At 40.4% G+C, this 20894-nt stretch overlaps 1 protein-coding gene across 1 annotated transcript in view; it reads left to right on the top strand.

The window, feature by feature from the left end:
• The window catches only part of LOC119895882 (CXADR-like membrane protein), a 127207-nt gene that overhangs the window by 66627 nt on the left and 39686 nt on the right, over positions 1-20894 (top strand). Inside the window, exons 2-3 of the mRNA XM_038709274.1 lie at positions 16328-16485; positions 18869-19067. Of these exons, the coding sequence (XP_038565202.1) occupies positions 16328-16485; positions 18869-19067 (357 nt within the window). The remainder of the gene's footprint in view (positions 1-16327; positions 16486-18868; positions 19068-20894) is intronic.

Raw genomic sequence — 20894 nt, forward strand, 5'->3', positions numbered from 1 at the left:
TCGTCCTAGAGGTGTCCTACAGAATATTCTTCTTCGTCCCAAACATATTTTCTATCGTCCCCAGGACAACAGGGTCAGTCTCGAGCCCTGGTTATTAGTTAATTTATCTAACTGTATATTAACAAATCATACATGGATTGAAATGTTTGGGTAATTGTCGTTCAGCCTTTATACACTGTTTCGACCTGACCTATATTTTCTTCGCGAGATGGAAGAATTTAGAAAGTTGCGCGACGCTGCGGAGAGCCGCCAGCTGCAGTAACACATGGATTAGGCTATGCGTAAAATCAGGAGCATCCAGCCAGAGGGAATGACCACTGACCGTCCAGTGCGCCGGTTCCACTGGCAACCCAACCCATATTAGGTTTACCGGAGAGGGTGAGGGAGAGGAGGTCGCAGGAGCAACCTGGTGCACTGTGGAAGGTTGGTGATCGTTCCCTTTTGGATGAAGCCCGACGCAGACAACAGCGGCATGTGTACAGCAGCCAGTTAGCTTGAAAACCAGTAGGGATGCAACACCGGTCCTATATAGAACAAAACACAGCTGCTTTGTTTTCTGTTTTGGTTTTAAAACAGAAAAAACAAATAATGACTTGTATTTGGATGGGACATTGTTGTAAAATGTCAGAAAAATGTATGAGAAAAAAATGAGAAAAGTCTGTAGATGTATTGGAGTTCCTTGTTATTACTGTCAAATTATGTTCATATAAGGTAAGTCCCATGCACTTACAAGAAAGGTCTGTATATATCGGAGTTGCTTATTATTACTGTCAAACAGTGTTTATATAAAGTAAACCCCATGCAGTGATGTAAAAGGTCTGTACATGTATTGGACAGTTGCTTGTAATTGCTATCAAATATTACATAATATTACATAAAATAAATGTGTATTTTTACATATATTGGAGAATTGCTTGTAATTACTGTCTATTAATGTCTATATAAAGTGAAACTATACATTAATGAGTAAATGTCATGTTGATATATTGGAAAGTTGATTTTAATTACTATAAAACAATGTTTATATAAAGTAAACCCTCATACATTAATAGTAAAAGCATGTAGTTATTGGAGATGTGTTTGTAGTTACTGTCAAGTATTGGTTATATAAGGTAACCCCCCATATATTAATGGTAAACGTATGTAGATATATTGGAAAGTTGGTTGTAATTACTGTAATAAAAATGTTTTTATAAGGTAAAGGCCCATACATTAAAGGTACAAATGTGTAGAAATATTGGAGAGTTGCTTGTAATTATTGTCAAATAATGTTTATATAAAGTAACCCCCCGTATTTAAATGCTAAAAATATGTTGAAATATTGGAGAGTTGCTTGTAATTATTGTCAAATAATGTTTATATAAGGTAATCCCCCGTATTTAAATGCTAAAAATATGTTGAAATATTGGAGAGTTGCTTGTAATTATTGTCAAATAATGTTTATATAAAGTAACCCCCCGTATTTAAATGCTAAAAATATGTTGAAATATTGGAGAGTTGCTTGTAATTATTGTCAAATAATGTTTATATAAAGTAACCCCCCGTATTTAAATGCTAAATATGTTGAAATATTGGAGAGTTGCTTGTAATTATTGTCAAATAATGTTTATATAAGGTAATCCCCCGTACTTAAATAGTTAAAGTATGTAGAAATATTGGAGAGTTGCTTATAATTATTGTCAAATAATGTTTATATAAAGTAACCCCCCGTATTTAAATGCTAAAAATATGTAGAAATATTGGAGAGTTGCTTGTAATTACTGTCAAATAATGTTTATATAAAGTAAAGCTCTATACATTAATGGTAAAAACTTGTAGATTTATTGGAGATGTGTCTGTAATTACTGTCAAATAATGTTTATATAAAGTAATCCCTCGTATTTAAATGGTAAAAATATGTAGAAATATTGGAGAGTTGCTTGTAATTACTGTCAAATGTTTATATAAAGCAATAACTGTTAAAATTATGTTTCTGTAACTTAATATTACATGATCTTGGTTTTTTGTACAGGATAAAACCAATATTTAACAGGAATTTACTGTAAATCGATTGTATAATGGCATAAAATAAAAGTTTAAATCTATTAATATACTGGTATTGGGCTTTAAATTAGGCTATCTGAAGGTAAATTTACAACATTTTCTGTTTGCTTTACATAGAAAAGTCTTTACTTTGACAAGGAGTTCTTGTAGATAGATTGGATTATCTTAAAAATATACCAAATAATACTGTATTAAAACAGCAGTCTTCTTTTTAATTATGTAATTTTAGGGTATTTCTGCACTATTTTTAGGTTTTTATACAGATTTATACATTCGTTTACCATTCAACAGAGAATTTTAAAAAAAAAATTTTTCTTTTAACAACAGTTTGACTGTAAAAATACAGAAAATGTTTACGGTAAATATCCATTTTCAAAAACAAAATTTTTCTGTAAAATAATTTAAGGTTTTTTACTGTAATTTTACTGCAACTTTGCTGCCAGACTTTTTACCGTAATTTTATGATTATTTTTTTTTACCGTGTACATTTTCCTTTGTTGGTGTTTTTGATGCTCTCTTGCTATCTCACTGTGCTCCCTCACTCTGCTCCCAAAGCACACGTGCTACTGCTGAGCCTGGGCAGTTAGATATAGAAAGGAGTACATACACTCTAGAGTTTTAACACTGATCCTAACTTTACGCAACTTTACACTCCTATACACATTCTAACTTTACACTATAAAATAACACTTTAACTGATGAAAATGTAGACCACCTTTGCTCTAGTAATTAATGATAACACTTTAGGCTATAATTCTCTAACATTACATTATCACAACAGATGACTTAATGGTCCAACACCTAGTTGGAGTGAGGGCAGTACCTTAGTAGTCTCATAGGGATATTTTCTTAAACCAAAAATGCAGATGTGAACATCAACAATCACTTTTCCTCTTATAACTTTGTGATTTATTGCAGGTTTTATTAGAACTTCAGGAGAATTGCAAAATGTGTTCATAGTTATTTAGTAACATTGAAATTCAAATAGATGGATCTTAAAATGCAGAAAATTTGACAAAAGTAAATGTTGGTCATGAAACTGAAAAAGAAACACCACAAAGTCAAAGGCCTTGTGTGCTTAATTGAAGTTTAAAGTTTAGTTAGTTCTTGGAGCATAGAGACTATGGTAAGCATGGATTCATAATAACAACATATTTTAATAGTGACCAATTTTCATTGTCCTAAAAGTGCTACAGATCCACAGAGACAAAATCCTGGGTCAATCCTTGTGGTCAGTGTGTTTTAATTTTGCCAAAATATTCTTACATATATTATTTCCAACTCAATCCAACAATGAATGGCTAGATGGATGATGAAGAACTAGATGATGCCGCTACATCATCTTCTCCTTCTTTCTGGTGATTGGTTTTTGAATAGATGAAAAGGCTTGTTAATTTTGGGAAAGAGATTATCTCCCATTATGAACACATTCCCAGATAAATTATTCTATCTATTCAAATTGTAACTGGAGACAGACTAGCCTTATGTATGTTATAATTGTGAACTTAACAACACAATGGTCATCTTAGCATGCTTCTTGCAATAGACTGCAGAATGGAACAGACCAGCCGCGCAGGAAATTTAAAATTTAAAACACCAACAGAGAAATTTGAGGCACTTAATGTAATCAATAATGTGAAGTTTTGTGACCTGTAGTGTTCGCAGATGCACTACTGCATTTACTGCCACTCTGTCGCTATGTTGGATGGCCTTCATCACAGTTTTTTGAAAATGCGAATCTGTAGAGGTCGCTTCAGCCTGTAACAGTGAATCAAAAGAAAACATGTTTAATACTTTCAAGCGCTTCTTGTTTTAGTAGGTTTCACAAATCAAATCAATCAAATCAAATCTTGTGTGAACTGTAGCTATAGACTCTCATTCAGTTGGCACCTCAGTCATGAGGTGACAATTTAATGTTTTAACCATGGTGTGTAAAAAGATGTTACAGGAGCTAGTTTAATGGTTCTTTTAACCAGAGCAGTACTTTTGCTCTTTGCTGTACAGTGTTCTCAGATTTCAACTTGGCAATTTTCTTATAGCATAGGCCAGTGGTCGGCAATAGGTGGCTCGCGGGGCAGAACCGGCCTGCCAGCAAGGGGCAAAAATATACGCAGTTCACTGGAATTGATCTTCCAGTCTTCCTAACGGGAGTCCTGCACAATACCTACTGAGCTAAACATGCACATGGGTAGACAAGGATTTCAAATAATTTGACTTTGTTCTGGCCTGCCATATAATGGCTTGGAAAAAATTTGGCCCGATGCTAGGCTTATTTGCCACACCTCTCCCCATTCACACCTGAGACCTTGAAACACTATAATTGGGTGCAATTTAGACATTTTCACTTAGGGGTATGCTCACTTACAATAAGAGTCCCACCCTGAACACATCCATATGCCAACATTCACTCAAAATTAGGGCGCCTCCTTCTAGCAACAACAAATGTCACGTTTTACGCTATGATGGACTACTCCTAGCAGGTTGGACATATCAACTTCAAAGCTGTCCCAGAAAACCCTTCACACATTCCATGCCATGTTTTAAAACTTGTGAGTTTTACGTTAACAGCGTGGCGGTGGCAAAGTCACTTCACCATGACACAGTAAGTTGTTGTTACTTGACTGAACCAAGGTTATTATAGTTTTGGATTTTTAATTAGGTTTTTTTTATTTCGTTTTGACATTTTGTTTTCAATTTCAGTTTAGTTTTAATTAGTTTTTAATGTGAATTTGCTAGTTTAGTTTATTTTTTATTTTTTATTATACCACCAAGACAGTGACTCACTATCTGCAACCCAAGCTAAACTAAACACAACTCTGTACAGTTGTTGCTTTCATATTATTTTGTGCACATGTAGGCTATGTATAAAAGATAATAGAAAACATGTTCAAATCCCACCAACTACCAGCTGATCCCTACCTGGGTCTCCCTGGCAAAGTTAGCATCCCCATAACGTTACATGGGGCTCTCCTCATAACAACGGTTGCCAGCTGCTATGCTGCGGCCAGATGCTTCCCTGACCCCGGGCTCTCTTGATAGATAAAGCAGTCGTGGCAGGACAGCCACATGACAAGCAGCTTGCCAGCTCTTCACGCAGAGGACAAAATCATTACACACCCGCAGCTCACCAACAGGTGCCTATCAGACTTTACTATTTGCTAATCACCGCGCACACCTCTAAACTGCTGGTCCGGCAAGACTAACTGCCCGCAGCGTCAGTCATATCCACTGGAAATGTCGCCTTCGGTTCTATGAAATAAATAAACGAAAACTAAGGACTTTTACTCTTTCATTTTAGATACTTTTTGTTAGTTTTACAAACCTACAATATAGTTTTAGTTATCGTTTTTTTGTAAAGCTTCATTTTTATTGTTATTTCAGTTAACGACAATATTTTTTCACATCTAGTTTTTGTTATTTCGTTTATCTCTCTGTTAGATTCCATTGGCTTCTCTCAAAGTGTTCATGAACCGACTCACTGTTTTAACCACACCCTAGACCTTGTTTTGTTGTATGGTATTGAAATGTAACATTTAGTGGTGTTCCCACAGAATCCCTCTTTATCCGACCACTGTTTGATAACTTTTGAGTTTGTATTGCTGAACTACATGCCATTGGGCAAAAATTTCTATACAAGACGCCTGTCTGATAGTGCTATAGCAAAATTTAAGGATGCGATTCCATCAGCTCTAAATTCATTATCAAGTCACAAAGTAACAGAGGACTCCTATGCTAATTTCAGTCCCTCCCAAATCAATCATCTTGTTGATAGTGCTGCAGGCTCGCTGCGAATGACACTCGACTCTGTAGCCCCTCTAAAAAAGAAAATAATAAAACAAAGACGGTTAGCTCCATGGTATAATACTGAAACTCGCAAATTAAAGCAAATATCGCGGAAACTTGAGAGGAATTGGCGTTCCACCAATCTGGAAAATTCTCGTTTAATTTGGCAAGATAGTCTTAAAACTTATAGGAAGGCCCTCCATAATGCCAGAGCAGCGTACTACTCGTCATTAATAGAGGAAAATAGGAACAACCCCAGGTTTCTTTTCAGCACTGTAGCCAGGCTGACAGAGAGTCACAGTTCTATTGAGCTAAGTATTCCCATAGCTCTCAGTAGTTACGACTTCATGAGCTTCTTTAATAATAAAATTATAGCTATTAGAGACAAAATTCACCAAGACCTGCCCTCAACTGGCACCAACTTATCTCTAAACTCAGGAACCTTAGAAACAGCTGTAGAACCAGATATGTTTAGACTGTTTTGCTTCCCTCAATCTTTACCAACTAACTTCAATAATTTCTTCATCTAAACCATCAACCTGCCTCTTAGACCCCATCCCGACTAGGTTGCTTAAAGATGTTTTACCCTTAGTCAGCACTTCTATACTAGATATGATCAATCTAACAGGCTATGTACCACAGTACTTTAAAGTAGCTGTAATTAAACCTCTTCTGAAAAAGCCCAAACTTGATCCGGATGTTTTAGACAACTATAGACCTATATCTAACCTTTCATTTCTCTCTAAGGTTCTGGAGACAGCAGTTGCTAAACAGCTGTGTGACTTTCTACAGAGCAATAGTTTATTTGAGGAATTTCAGTCAGGATTTAGAGCTCATCGTAGCACAGAGACAGCACTGGTGAAAATTACTAACGACCTCCTTATTACATCAGACAAAGGACTTGTCTCTGTACTGGTTTTATTGGATCTCAGTGCTGCATTTGATACCATTGACCATCAGATCCTATTGCAGAGACTGGAACATTTCATTGGCATTAAAGGAACCGCTCTAAGCTGGTTTAAGTCCTATTTATCAGATCGATTTCAGTTTGTACATGTTAACGATGAGTCCTCCATGCATGCCAAAGTTAGTCATGGAGTTCCACAAGGATCTGTCCTCGGACCAATCCTCTTCACTTTATATATGCTTCCTTTAGGCAATATTATCAGGAAATATTCCATAAGCTTTCATTGTTATGCAGATGATACTCAGTTATATCTATCGATCAAGCCAGATGAAACTCATCAGTTAGCTAAACTTCAAATTTGCCTTCAGGATGTTAAAACCTCTGTGACGCATTATCTAAAGATATAGTTTCCCTTGATGGCATCGCCCTGGCCTCCAGCACCACTGTGAGGAATCCTGGAGTTATCTTTGATCAGGACATGTCGTTTAAGTCTCACATTAAGCAAATTTCGAAGACCGCCTTTTTTCACCTACGTAATATTGCGAAAATCAGGAACATCCTGTCTAAAAATGATGCAGAAAAACTAGTCCATGCATTTGTTACTTCTAGGCTGGATTACTGCAATTCCCTATTAGCAGGCTGCTCGAAAAAGTCTATTAAGACTCTTCAGCTAATTCAGAATGCTGCAGCTCGTGTTCTGACAGGAACCAGGAAAAGAGATCATATTTGTCCTGTTTTAGCTTCTCTGCATTGGCTTCCAGTAAAATCCAGAATAGAATTTAAAATCATTCTTCTTACCTACAAAGCTCTTGGTCAGGCATCTTATCTTAAAGAGCTCATAGTACCTTACTACCCCACCAGAGCACTGCGCTCCCAGAATGCAGGGTTACTTGTGGTTCCTAGAGTCTCCAAAAGTAGACTAGGAGCCAGAGCGTTCAGCTATCAAGCTCCTCTCCTGTGGAACCAGGTTCCAGTTTGGGTTCAGGAGGCAGACACCATCTCCACATTTAAGAGTAGGCTTAAGACTTTCCTCTTTGATAAAGCTTATAGTTAGGGCTGGCTCAGGTGAGTCCTGAACCATCCCTTAGTTATGCTGCTATAGGCCTAGACTGCTGGGGCATATCCTATGATGCACTGAGCTCCTCTCTCCTCTACTTTCTCTCCCTCTGTATGCAACCTCATCCCATTATTGCATGTTACTAACACAACTTCTCCCCTTTCCGGTAGTCTTGTGCTTTCTCGTCCCTCTCCTCTCTCCTCCTATCACTTCCTGCAGGTGTTTCTGGCTCTGGAGCTGTGGTTGCGAGTCACCTGCTGCCCCCGTGTTCCTGCTCGACACCCTCTGCTGCAACGACTATTGTTACTAGTCCTATTATTATTATTGTTATTATAATCATTAACATTACAATTGTTATCATTAACACTACTATAAATATCTGTACCATTTTTCATTTAGTCTATAGCAACATCACCTTTACTGTCTGTACCTCTGTGTGTATATTGTGTAGGCTGCCTCCCTCCCTCCCCTCTCTCTCCTTCCATCCCTCTCTTTTTCTCTCCGTTCCTCTCCTCCCGTCTCCCTCTCCCTCTCTCTCCTTCACCCCAACCGGTCGAGGCAGATGGCTGCCCACCCTGAGCCATGGTTCTGCTTGAAGTTTCCGCCTCTTAAAAGGAAGTTTTTCCTTGCCTCTGTCACCTAGTGCTTGCTCTTGGTAGGAACTGTTGGACTTCTGTAAACAACATCATAGAGTATGGTCTAGATCTGCTCTTTTATGAAAACCAACTTCAGATTTTTGCTGTCCAGTCTACATGCTCACATCTGCACCAAACATAGTAGATTCCCATCCTGAACACATCTATAAGCCAATATTCACTCATAGTCATAGTGCCACCCACTGGCAACAGAAAGTGACAACTTTCATGCTGTGATGAAGTACTTCTAGCAGGTTGGCCACAAACACTTCAGCACTGTCCCAGAAAACCCTTAACACAATGATGATGCCATGTTGTAAAACTTGAGTTTTCAGTTAACAGTGTGTCCGTGATGTGGTGGTGAATTTCTACATTTCGCCATGACACAGGAAGTTGTTGTTACTTGACTGAACATGCTCAGATCTGTACCAAACTTTACATGGTTGATAAGAGTCCCGCCCTGAACACATCTACAAGCCAAAATTCACTTCAGTCATAGCGCTACCTACTGGCAACAGGAAGTAACTACTTCTATGCTGTGATGAAGCATATCTACCTCAGAAAACCCTTAACACATTGATGATCTCTTTTTGTAAAGCGTGTGAGTTTTCCTTGAACAGGGTATCCATGTTTTTTTTCTGCACAGCCCTGTTAAAATCCCAACAGTGGTTTCACTAGAAACCACGGTGATAAAGGTATAACATAGTTAGAGAGAAGGTTTGGGGATGAAAGGATGGAGGGGTCGAAAGGGAAGGGATAAAGGGGTTGAGAAGGTAGGGATGAAGGGGGTTGACCTGGGTCGTGGTGACTGGAGTGGCAAGGAACCTGGGGGTTGAGACTCAGGGTGGGGTCACGTCTCTATAAGCGTCTTGCTTATGATCCCCCATGTGAAATTATGAATTTTAGCATGCATGTCTTTGATGGTGGGAGGAAACCGGAGCGCCCGGGGGAAACCCACGCAAACACTGGGAGAACGTGAGACCACAGTGCTGTCCACTGGGACACCGTGCTGCCCATTGAAAGAGGAGAGGAACAGGGTTTGGGGGGAGGGATGTGAGAACTGAGAAACGGCAGAGAAAGGGGTTAGACAGGCTTATATATGTATGCGCTGATGATTGGATTGGAGAGGCACAGGTAGATGAAACGAGTGAAGCACAGGTGTGGCTGGATTAGTGAGTTGTCTTGTTCCTGAACCTGTTCTAATAACTACATTTCACTCAGACCACGCTGATTAAGGTATAACATGTAGTTTATTTTGTTACAGAGAAGGTTTGGGAATGAAAGGATGGAGGGGTTGAGGGGAAAGGGATGAAGGGGGTTGATCCGTATTGTGGTGGCCTGAGTGGCTAGGAACCCGGGGGTCAAGACTCAGGGTGTGGGCATGTCTCTATAAGAGTCGTGCTTGTGAAATGAGCGACGCGTGGATGCAGGGGTGAGAGATGGAAGAGGCAGGAGCTCCGAAAGCAGTCCAATGTATGCATAGATGTTGGATGTTTGATTTGAGAATTGAGTAAGCACGGTAAAGATGGTTGGTGATGCATCATCAACGAGAGGCAATGGCAGGCCAAACAAAGTGTGGGAGGTTTGAATTGTACCATTCTGAATAGTGTGATGAGAGGGTTTTGGTGCGACTAAGGATTGGTTTTTGTACCATGCAATCCCCTTAAAGAATAGCAGCAATAGGGGTACGGCCCATAGAGAGCGGGGAAGGGAGAGAGGGAGCTCCAGCAACTACTGTGAGGTGAACTATCCGCCACTGTAGTGGCTGCCAATTCCGGTGGAGGGTGCTGTGTCAGTGTTTGGTCAATGTTTTTGGGTTCGGTTAAGTGGTTGTCATGAAAAAGAATAGAGATGCCGTTCCAAAAAGAAGTTATGATCTTAGCTCCATTTACAAGCGTTTTAGAGTATGGAGTGATTGTGGAGGGATGGAATTGCAGCGGATGGGGACGATAAGTGGGAAAGAAGGGATTGGTCTTTTAAGGATAGGGATGGGGTAAAGGTATGGCAATGACGCGGCTGGTGGCTAGATGAGAAGGGGCGCCATGCAGGTTGCAAGCCGGGGAGGAGCTGCGAATGTGAAGCAGTAAGTTCTGAGTGAAGTGCCCTGATGAAATTGCTAGAGGCGGTAAGCGGCATGGGACGCGAGAAAGAAGTGACATGTAAAAACCAGTGACGCCGAACATCAAAGGTGGAGAGGTAGTGATCCAACTTGGCCCTGCAGTTGGAGAAGACTGAACAGATGGTATCGCGATAAAGGGAAAAGCAAAGGCAAATTCTATGCCTGTAGAATTTGCCTTTGCTTTTCTTTCACACCTAGAATGTGACGGTGAGGGTTATATAAGCTGGATCGTGCCGTGGGTAGTTAAGGTTCCCTAGGGCTGGTGTTGGTGCTAATGTATGGCTGGAAAAGAAGCGTAAGATTGAGATGCTTAACTGACGGAATTGGTAAACAGGGGAGGGTTGCGAAGCTGAAAGTGAGCGGACGGGGGTGGAGGCCAGGGTGAATGCTGGTGGTGGTGGGATTGACGAAAAGGATGGGGGGGTGGTTGCTGTAGGATTGGAGAATGCAGGGGTGATGTAGGTGGTGGATTAGGGATAGTGTTACTTTCGTCAGACGAAATTAAACAAAAAATATTCGTCAACAAATTTTTTTTCCGACTAAAACAAGACGATGACGAAACGGCGACAATTTACTTAAACACTGACTGTGACTGTCTTAACATGCAATATTGTTGACAAAAAATAACGACACTAAAATGTAATTCATAAAATAAAAACGTTAATAAAATCTCTCTTTTTGTCAGTAGAATGAAACAAAATATTACAGGCCATATTTTCTCCCTCTAAATTTTCACTTGAACAGTATGTTCATTCAGCAGTATATTTTTCTTCCTGTGCTTTGAATGCTGGCTGACCTGGGCGATGCCTGGTGCGCAAGGAAAACGTTACTGTACTGTGGAGAATGTGAACACAACATGTTAGGGAGAAAGAGGCCCTTAGATATTTTGTCCCATTTCAAATTCAATGAGGCGGACAAAAAAACAGAGTGCCTAATTATATCGGACGGCAAGCAATGTGATTATAAGATTTATGGAAAAAACACTACGAACTTGAAGCAGCATATCAACCACTAACGTCTAACCACCCCAGAAATAGAGGTTAGTTAATGTCTCCTTTGCAATAAAAAGGAGAATAAAATTTTTTTATCTGTGTGAGATGAGTGAAATAAAGACTAAAATGATATCTCTATTTTGGTTTCAGCAGATTGACCAAATGCTAATTATAATTATACTAATGAGTTAGAAAAGACTAAAATGATGGTTAATTACTAAAACTACACTAAAATACTTTTGATTTTCTTTTGACTAAAATCAGACTAAAGCCTTGTGCAGACTACACGATTTTCCGCGTTGGCCGATGTCCGTGCTGTTCACACTACACAACTTGCCCTCTTGTAATGGGAGTCTTGAAGTCGTTGTGGCATTCACACTTCGTGACTGATCGGTGACAGGGGGTCACACACTACACGAGCTGAGAGCGGCTGTGTCACCCGACGCTGGTCCCAAACCTTGTTTTGTCAAGAAAACACACTTGAAATGTGAAACGGGAAATGAGGCGAACCTACACATGAAACAGCTGTTGTTTGTTTTTATAAAGATACCAATTATAAAGACAAAATATATGGGTGAAAGAATAGATTAGCACACGCAGGTAGCAGGGATTGTCTGAGCTACAGAGACAGCTGGAGGGGAGTAAAAAGTGTTTTGCAGTGAAAAAGTAGCTGCCTGCTCTGCCAGCTGCCTGCTCTCATTGGCTGGATGTGGATGTCGAGTCGGCCAACTTCCAGATATTTGGCATGCAAGATATCTGATTTACCCCCGATCACAGCCTGACAGTCGCCGAGCTCGCTGAGCAGCAAATTGGGCTAAAAATCATGTAGTGTGAACTAGGCTTAAAATACCCAGAGACCGTCTGGCGGGTTGACATTTGGTGAGGTCGGCTTAGCCAATAATTTTCGTTTCTGTCGTCAGACTGAAGTAGAGAAGAAGAGTTTCCTTTGGCGGAGGCGGTCTTTATCGGCCTCTGCTACCCGTAGGAGCTACACAGACATACAGGATTTCAATTGATTCATCTCTTCAATACTAAGAGAAAGAGTCCACTTACAGCCTTGTAGGATGTTGTGTTGCATGGGAGTGCTTTGGGTCATAGGAATTTGACTGTTTTTATCAATATTTCAATGTTTTGGAAGCTTTATGTTATTTGGAACGTGGTTGTATGGAGAGAAATAATGTTTTGAAAATAATTCCCAATAAAGGTGAACATATAAACAGTAAATATGGCCAAAGCATGGACATTCGCCTGGTATATTTTTAAAAGATTATGTAATAACTGTTTTCATCAAATTTATGTTGTATTCCAGGTGTATTAGAAGATATTCAGGTGCATTATAATCTATCTTATGATGGTTTTGATGGTTTATTGTATCAAAATATAGCTTTTTTTACCAGGCGAGGATGAAAATATATTATTTCTGTATTGCATATCCATGTAGTCTGTAATGGTAAATTGATTTATATTCCTTAGCTTCTGACCTTTTAATGGAGACCAGAATTATGCATCTATGGTTGAGGAGATATTACTGATTTATTTTGAGATATTAGGAGATATTACTTATTTATCTGCTGTCCAGTTATATTTTCCTCAAGCTTCAGCACTTCTTGCTGGCAAATCTGGTGCCAGATGTGGAGTTTAGTGGCAGAGTCCTCTAATTGGTGGGGTTCAGGCTGCACCATTTCATGGCTATCTTCTTCTAAAAAAAAGCTTTGGAGGAGCAAGCACTCCTTGACCAAGCCAACAAAGTTGGTGCTTGGTGATGCTGGCCTTCATACTGATGTAGTTGGTTTTGTAGAGTATTTCAGTATGGGGCACTCTGTCACGTCAGCTTATCCCTAGGATACACTGTAGACACCTGAGACAAGGAGAGCTGTCATGGCAAGTGTCTCCTTGGAGATGGTGAAAATTGGTGGAGAAGTACAGTAGATGCCCACTGGCAAATTACTTTTGTCTTCTCAACATTCTGCAGATTCCTGACCTCCTATGTTTACCCGTGCCATCATCTCTATGTGAAAATGTCGCTGTATGTACAAATCTTTGTTGGCAGCCAAATTTCAATAAGATGTTCCACAGAAACTCCCTGTTAACTCTGTCTTTGACAGATCAATAAAGGCCATGAAAAGGTCTTGGTGCTGCTCCCGGCACTTCTCCTGAAGCTGCTGTGCAGTAAAAATCATTTCTACAGTGTTCCTCCTTCCTGAACCCAGAACCCAGAGTTTTGCATCTTGCTACTCTTCCCTAACACTCACTTGTGTTTCTAAAGCCACGCTGCCTCTTGGTCATTTTTCCAGGAGTTTCAAAACAAATATGCCATCAAGCAGGACTTTTTCCACCTGCATTTGACAGATATCGCCCCCTATGTTTATAAAATATAATCCATGTTAGACCTGAAGTGCACATTTCAGTTTGTAATATAGGGATGCAAAAGGTTATTTCCCACATATCCTAACCCATCTGAGTATAGTCGAAGCCGCGGGCCCATCATGTCAACATCCTATGTATTGAAATGCTCACTTCCTGTGTTTAGCGTTTGGCGTAAACATTTGTTAGGTTATAATTGAAACAGTTTTTCGCGCAAATTTTCACACACCCAACAACAGGATAAAAAAAACAATTAAGAAATGAGCTTGGAGGACGGAGTTTGCCATCCTTTCATTTTTCCTTTTATTCATTTTCACTAAGACTAGAGCTTTATGTGGTGACTTGCATATGAACAAGCAGGCAGGAAGGTGGTTTAATGGTATCTGGGTCCTTGTTGTGTCCCCCTGACTCCCACTGCCACCACTTTAAATGGTCCAGTGAGAAGTCTGGGACAAGCAGCAGGGAGTTTGCTTATTCAAAGAAACAAAGCTCTCCATGCCACTTTTCACTGAGTCCTCTCACAAGCCAACAGACCTTTTGTGGTGATAACAGATGTGAAGAGCATGCCTACATATTTGCCACAAGCACACACATGCTATAGACTACATATAAAGATGGAGAACATGACCACTCCACAAAAGTTAAGCCAAAACATCTCAATCGACCCCTGGTGGTCGTAAACTCTGCCCCCTCTGTCAAATAAATTTTAGCTTCATTGTTGTACAGTTGGAGGAAGTGGAGATTTATTATCCATATACTATACATATTATAATTTATATACAGTCAGTGGCACACACATATAAATAGAAATGCCAATGCCGATTTAAATGCAATTAGCTCATATCGGCTGATAAATCGGTCAGGCTCTAGTGTACACACACAGTAGCAAAACCCATGCTCATTGTAGCGATTTGACTATGAGCCAGTGTGCCTGTCAGGGTTAAAGGGATAGTTATTGTTAAGTTATTATAATTCAAAACAATTTTTGTTCAATTCAGTGAAAATTTCCTCATGGTTTGCTAGCTCTCTGTTTTGTGTGCTCTGAATAAAATCTGGTTTTCCTACACAGCCCTGACTCTACATAATGGAAAATACAGATAGTGGTGTGGACATTCCACACATCATTGTTCCAGCCACTCAGCAACTGGTGATCAAACACAGCGGGGATTGGGGGCAGTGGGAAAGAGAGTTCTATACACTGACACATGCTGGACTCCAGGCAGTGAAGGGAAGGGTGTATTTGTTTGGCAGTAAAGTTCATATATCAACAATCCTTCTGCAGAATCACATATTTACATTTACATTTATTCATTTAGCTGACGCTTTTATCCAAAGCACCAAAGGAATGTGTCTTATCCATTGCGCCATCACCACCCCTTTATTCTCCCTTTAAGGTTTGACAAAGATAATGTATTTTAGTTAAACCAGGCCCTACCCTATTCCTGTCTTTCAGTACAAAAGACAGGATGTATTTTTTGTTACAATTCGACCAAATTACCTCCAGCAGTCAGGCCATAGCTGGCTCTACAGAATGGGTGAATTCCAAGCAACACACTTTTTTGGCTGGTTGCCAAGGATTGGCAAGCTAACAAGCTATCACTCTTAGTATGCACTGTGCCTCTAATACTTGTGGGTAGCCACTGTAGTTTGAAAACCTGGCTTAGCTGTTCCTTGAGCTGGTGTGTGTGTGTGTGTGTGTGTGACGCAGAGCGATTTACACACACTCTGCGGCTTTGAGTGACACACACCACACACACATTTTCCTGTTCTATTTTTGCTCTCCCACACCAGGCACAAATGTGTGGAGCCAGCAGGACATCACAGTCCATACAGTTGATCAGTGTCCAAGGAAGGATAAATAAATAAAAGGGGAAACAATTGGAAGCTTAGACTTTTATCCTCAGCCACATGGTAATTCCACCCCAGTCCACAGTGTTTTGGACTTACAATTGGTGTAACCTGGATAAACCTTTGTGTGAGTGTGGGCAGGGTAGTGTCCCCAAGTCATATTCACATTGTGATCATATTCACATCTATAAATGTTTCAACTGCATGGAAATATTTAACACAGAACAGCATGGCACAAATTCTTATTGAAAATAATTAAATGTCATGTGTGTCAAATATGTAAAATGTGATCTTCACATACTCAGATCTCATTTTCTAATCCCAGAGTTTTAAAGCTCATTTGACCTGTATCTGGTGTTTTTACTCAGAAATATTTAGTTGGTCAAGTGAGAAGCAGCTTCTTGGTGACTCGACTTTGTCCTTAGAAACCAGTTTACACAGAACTGTTTTGTCAACGTCATTTCCAAGTATCAGACAACAAGCAGGTCGTTGTCTGATTTATACTGTCAATCAAATGACTTTTATTAATATTAAATATCTGATGCATTGAACAGTAATCTTGGACCGATCTCTCTACAGTTCTGCTGTGTGTGCTGACGACATGTGCTCAGACAGAGATGAAGAGAGTTGTTGGAGACAATGCTACTCTGCCCTGCCACCATCAGTTCTGGGTGGGTGATGACCCTACTCTTGACATTGAGTGGCTGCTTCTCAAGCCGACCAACAGACAGAGAGTGGTGAGTGTCTCACCATGCAAGAGGCAAAATGTTACATGCTAACATGCTTGCTAATAACTTATTTGAAGGTGGATCTTTGAGATTGACAGCGTTGTGCTAAGAATACAGATAGGCTTACTTGTATTGTAGTAAACTTGAATGCATTAGTTTTAAACAAATTTGTAGTGGTGTTTATGATAATAACAATTCAATTACAGATTGATTCAGAAAAGCCGGCAATGATCCTTCCTTCAGCGCATGATCATGCTTTGATCTTTTGATTCAAACTGTGCACGAAGAAGAGGAGCTATTCACACGTTTTCAGTGTATTTGTGAGAGAGAGGGACCAAGTCAGTGAGAGGAAGGGCCGAGCAAATCCATGAGCTGCGAAAGAGCTCTACAATGAAATAGGATTTAGCTTATGGACCAGATCCATCTAAAACGTGGGCAGAAAAGCCTTAAGACATTGATGATAAAGTTGTTGTAATATGACTCCCCATTATCTGATATTTTCCAAAGAGTCCTCCCCCCTGAAAACATCTACATGCCCATATCCAGTCATAATGAATGCACCACCTATTGGCAACAGGAAATAACACATTTTATACTGTTGCCATGGTGAAGCATTATTGTGGTGGAGTTGTTTGACATGTTTGATAAGAGTCCCTACCTGAGGACATCTACATGCTAATTAGGAGTTATAGACATTGCACCACCTACTGGTAATAGGGAGTAAGACAATCATCATTTAATTTGAGAGAAATTTTAGATATACACAAACACACCTCCATACAGAAGTAGCAGCCATCGCTCCACAAAAAGCCACAATAAAAAATTTGTCTCTTTCTCCTCATTCTCCTCTCGTCTTCATTCTCATTTGCTCACAAATTCCCTTTCTTGCAACATAAACATAAAAAAACATAGTCATGTCATGTTTACTTCCATATGACAGCACGCTGCATGTGACATTCTTTTGCGCATATGGGTCACAATTAGTGAGTCACGAGACTGATATGTTTCTCATTTAAAATATAATGTGAACAGTCAATCAAAATATAGGATGTGGGCAATAAATCGGGATTTAGCATTAAGGCCAGTTGTGTGAATTTAGCCAAACTACATTTTAAAAAGGAAAGGAAAGCTCAGAGAACATTTTGTTCATAGATACTGCATTTTCCCCTCTTTAGGCATCGCGTAGTTTCTATGGATTTTTATCATCGGTTAAAGTAATTAGCTGGAAACTTCTCTATTTGTTGCATAGTTTACTCTTTTTATCAACTTTTGTATGCCCACAAGAGCAGCCGCCACAACCCCAGCAGCTGCGCTGAGCGCGCCCCGCCCTGGCAGTTTATGTAGGCAGCTGTAGTCTTGTTGTCGGTGCGGATCAGCACGTGCTTGTTTCGCAGCAGAGGTGCAAAGTGCTGGACCACCTTCCACACCGTGAGGAGCTCCGGCATATTTATGTGGAGAGGCATGTGGAGAGGCATGTGGAGAGGCATGTGGGTCCGCCACAGACTGCTCACCACCTGAGAGAGGAATGTCCCACCCCAACCCAGCAGGGAGGCTTCTGTGAAGACCGAGATATGGGACGTGACCCTGACCGAGAGGGGGGTTCCCGCCAGTAGGCTAGGTCCAGGCCCACAGACAGAGGAATGGGGACCAATCGGTTGTACTGGTACTGGAAGGAGAACCGCAGAAACTTCCTGTGTTCCGGGATGACACAAAGTACGCGTCCTTCATATCAATCGAGGTGAACCAGTCTCCCTGGCACACACACTCCAGCACATGTTTTACTGTCAACATGCAAAAAAAGGTCTTTCCATAATCTGTTGAACAGTGACATATCCAGGATGGGAATCATTCCCCCTGTCTTCTTCCTGTGCAGGAAGTAACGGGAGTAAAACCCCTGATTCTACTGCCCCAGAGGAACCCTGCTTCTCCAGGAGTTTCTGTAGTTCTGCCTGGAGGGCGGCGATCTGAGCCGGGGAGGAGAACACAGTCTCCACTATCCCCGTGAAGGGGGGAGGCCACTACAGCCTGTGCCCTCAGAAGATCAGGCTGTTCGTCCATCTGTCCATCGAGCAAGACACAAGCCACTCCGAGTAGTGCTCTGAAAGAAGAGAAGCCACTCTGCTCACGGCTCTCACTGGTGTTGCATCAAGTGCTGGATGCTAAGTTGCTTTCAGGGGAAACTGAAATTGAAACAAACTGAATGTGCCACACATTTTTCTGACCCCCGGTAGTGACATAAAACTATTCATTTTTTGTAATTGAACAACTATTCAAAAATCCTGATCCATCCCTAATTGGTAGTTGTGATATAGAAGTTCCACATTGTTGTACTTGTGTCTTACCTTCTTTACCCTATCACAAATCCACCCACCTCTTTAACGTCTCCCAACAGGTGATCACCTACTTTGCTGGACAGGTTTTTGATCCAAATGAAGCAGAACATGGCCGTGTAGCCTTCGCTGGAGAGTACTTAAAAGGCGATGCCTCTCTGCTGATCAGTGACTTGTCTCTGACGGACTCTGGAGAGTACAGCTGCAAAGTCAAGACTGGTGCACAATATCACTGGAGCACCATAAGCCTCATAGTACTGGGTAAGTGGCAGACAGTATTTAGGTTCAGTAAGAAAAAACACAGACGGAGAGAGGACTGAGAACACTCTACAATTGAAAATGTCATGAAACCTCAAAGCTCTTTACAATTAGAGCTTTTGTTCATTTAGCATTGGAGCGATCATTAAATGTAGTCATGTAGATAGTCAAATGTAGCTGTGAAGGGGCTGTGGCTGGGGTTGGTACTGTCTTTTAGTATCCTTTGGGCTCTGCATGCACCTCACCTCACTGTCTGACTGATGTTCGGGAGACAGGTACCAATGATCTTCTCAGTGGTTTTAATCACCTGCTGCAGAGCCCTCCAGTCCTGTGCACCTCCCATGCCAGTTGGTGCTGTTTTCAGTCAGAATGCTTTCTGTTGCTCTTCTGTAAAAGCTGACAAGAACTTGGATGGGAATTTAGCCTTCTTTAGGTTCTTTCCAGTTTCCAGCTCCACTGATGTTTTGTCTCCTTGGTTTTGCTGATACTTTCCCAGTTAATGACTTCATCAAGAATCTTTTCAGGGATGCTGATGGTGCGTGGATAAGATCTCTGCCGGGTGTGGGAGGCCCGGGTTCAATCCCCCATTGTAACACATCCACCAATGCGTCCCTGAGCAAGACACTTAACCCCTAGTTGCTCCAGAGGCGTGCAACCTGCCATATATTGCAATTGTAAGTCGCTTTAGATAAAGGTGTCAGCTTAATGAATAAATGTAAATGTTGTTAAAATATGCAGATTAGCTTGTTTTGGTTAATTTAGAAGTAATCTACAGACGCAAACAGACAGAGGGTAGTAGGCTTAAAACGAACACCATCTAAATGTGTATATTGGAAGTTTTAGTTTTGGAAGTTATACTTGGATTGGCCCAATAGCATGACTCGTATAGGACCAACTTGTGATACAGTACTCAATATGAGCCAGTATCATAATGTGCAGGAATGTAATCGCTGATGTATCCGTTAATGATGTACGAATCTGTCTAAAGTTCCATATATTAACATTTACAGTTTTCACAAGTGCGATTTATTTTTGTTTACTGTGGTAGACTTGTCAGACATACTGCTTGAAGGTATTGTTATGGATTTTTTAGAAAGAGTTACACATGTCTTCAGTTAATGATGTAGATTTAAAAGAATCCTCTACATTTAAGTGACTAGAGCCTATGTGATTCACAGAAAAATTTTAAGGTTGAATTGTTGAGAGCTGTCTCTGAGAAGTCATCTTGGGTGAGGGTCATTGTCCTCCATTGTATGCAGCGTGGGGGATGGTTTCTTGTTGCTGACAATGGTCGTTAGGGCGTCAAGATCGCTAACCAGTGACTTGGCCTTTGGTAATGCAACTTCTCTTGAGTGTTGTGGGAGATACTTTGAAACTGTAAAGAGCGGATGTACAATACTCCACTTTTTGATTGAAATCTATCTCAAAAGAAGGGAGACTGATGGTCTCTCTGATTGGTCTGACACATCATCAACAATGCTTAAAGTCACTGAAAAGGTTTACAAGCAGTGGGAAAGTCACAGAGATGGAATTTAAATACTAAATTAGGTGATTAAGGTATCTTAGTTTTAGAATGTCTGGCTTCTGTAGACAAAGAATTGAAATGATGATCAGTCTTTTAATATGTAAGGCTTACAATGAATGTCAACCAGGCATTCATAGTCATTTAAATTCAAGGTCACTCTCTTCTGATAGAATTTAAACCTGTTTCAGAACCAACATAATGCCTTGTTGTCTTGCTCAGATTTTGATGATTTGGTCATTCGTCCTTGCTTTTTGTGCTTCTACCATAGGTATTTAGGCTATGTAGTTAAAAGGCTTCTGTTTTAT

Source organism: Micropterus salmoides, unplaced genomic scaffold, assembly GCF_014851395.1.
Source record: "Micropterus salmoides isolate LMB-PRFRI ecotype aquatic unplaced genomic scaffold, ASM1485139v1 Ms_hic_scaffold_9, whole genome shotgun sequence".
Lineage (NCBI taxonomy): Eukaryota > Metazoa > Chordata > Actinopteri > Centrarchiformes > Centrarchidae > Micropterus > Micropterus salmoides.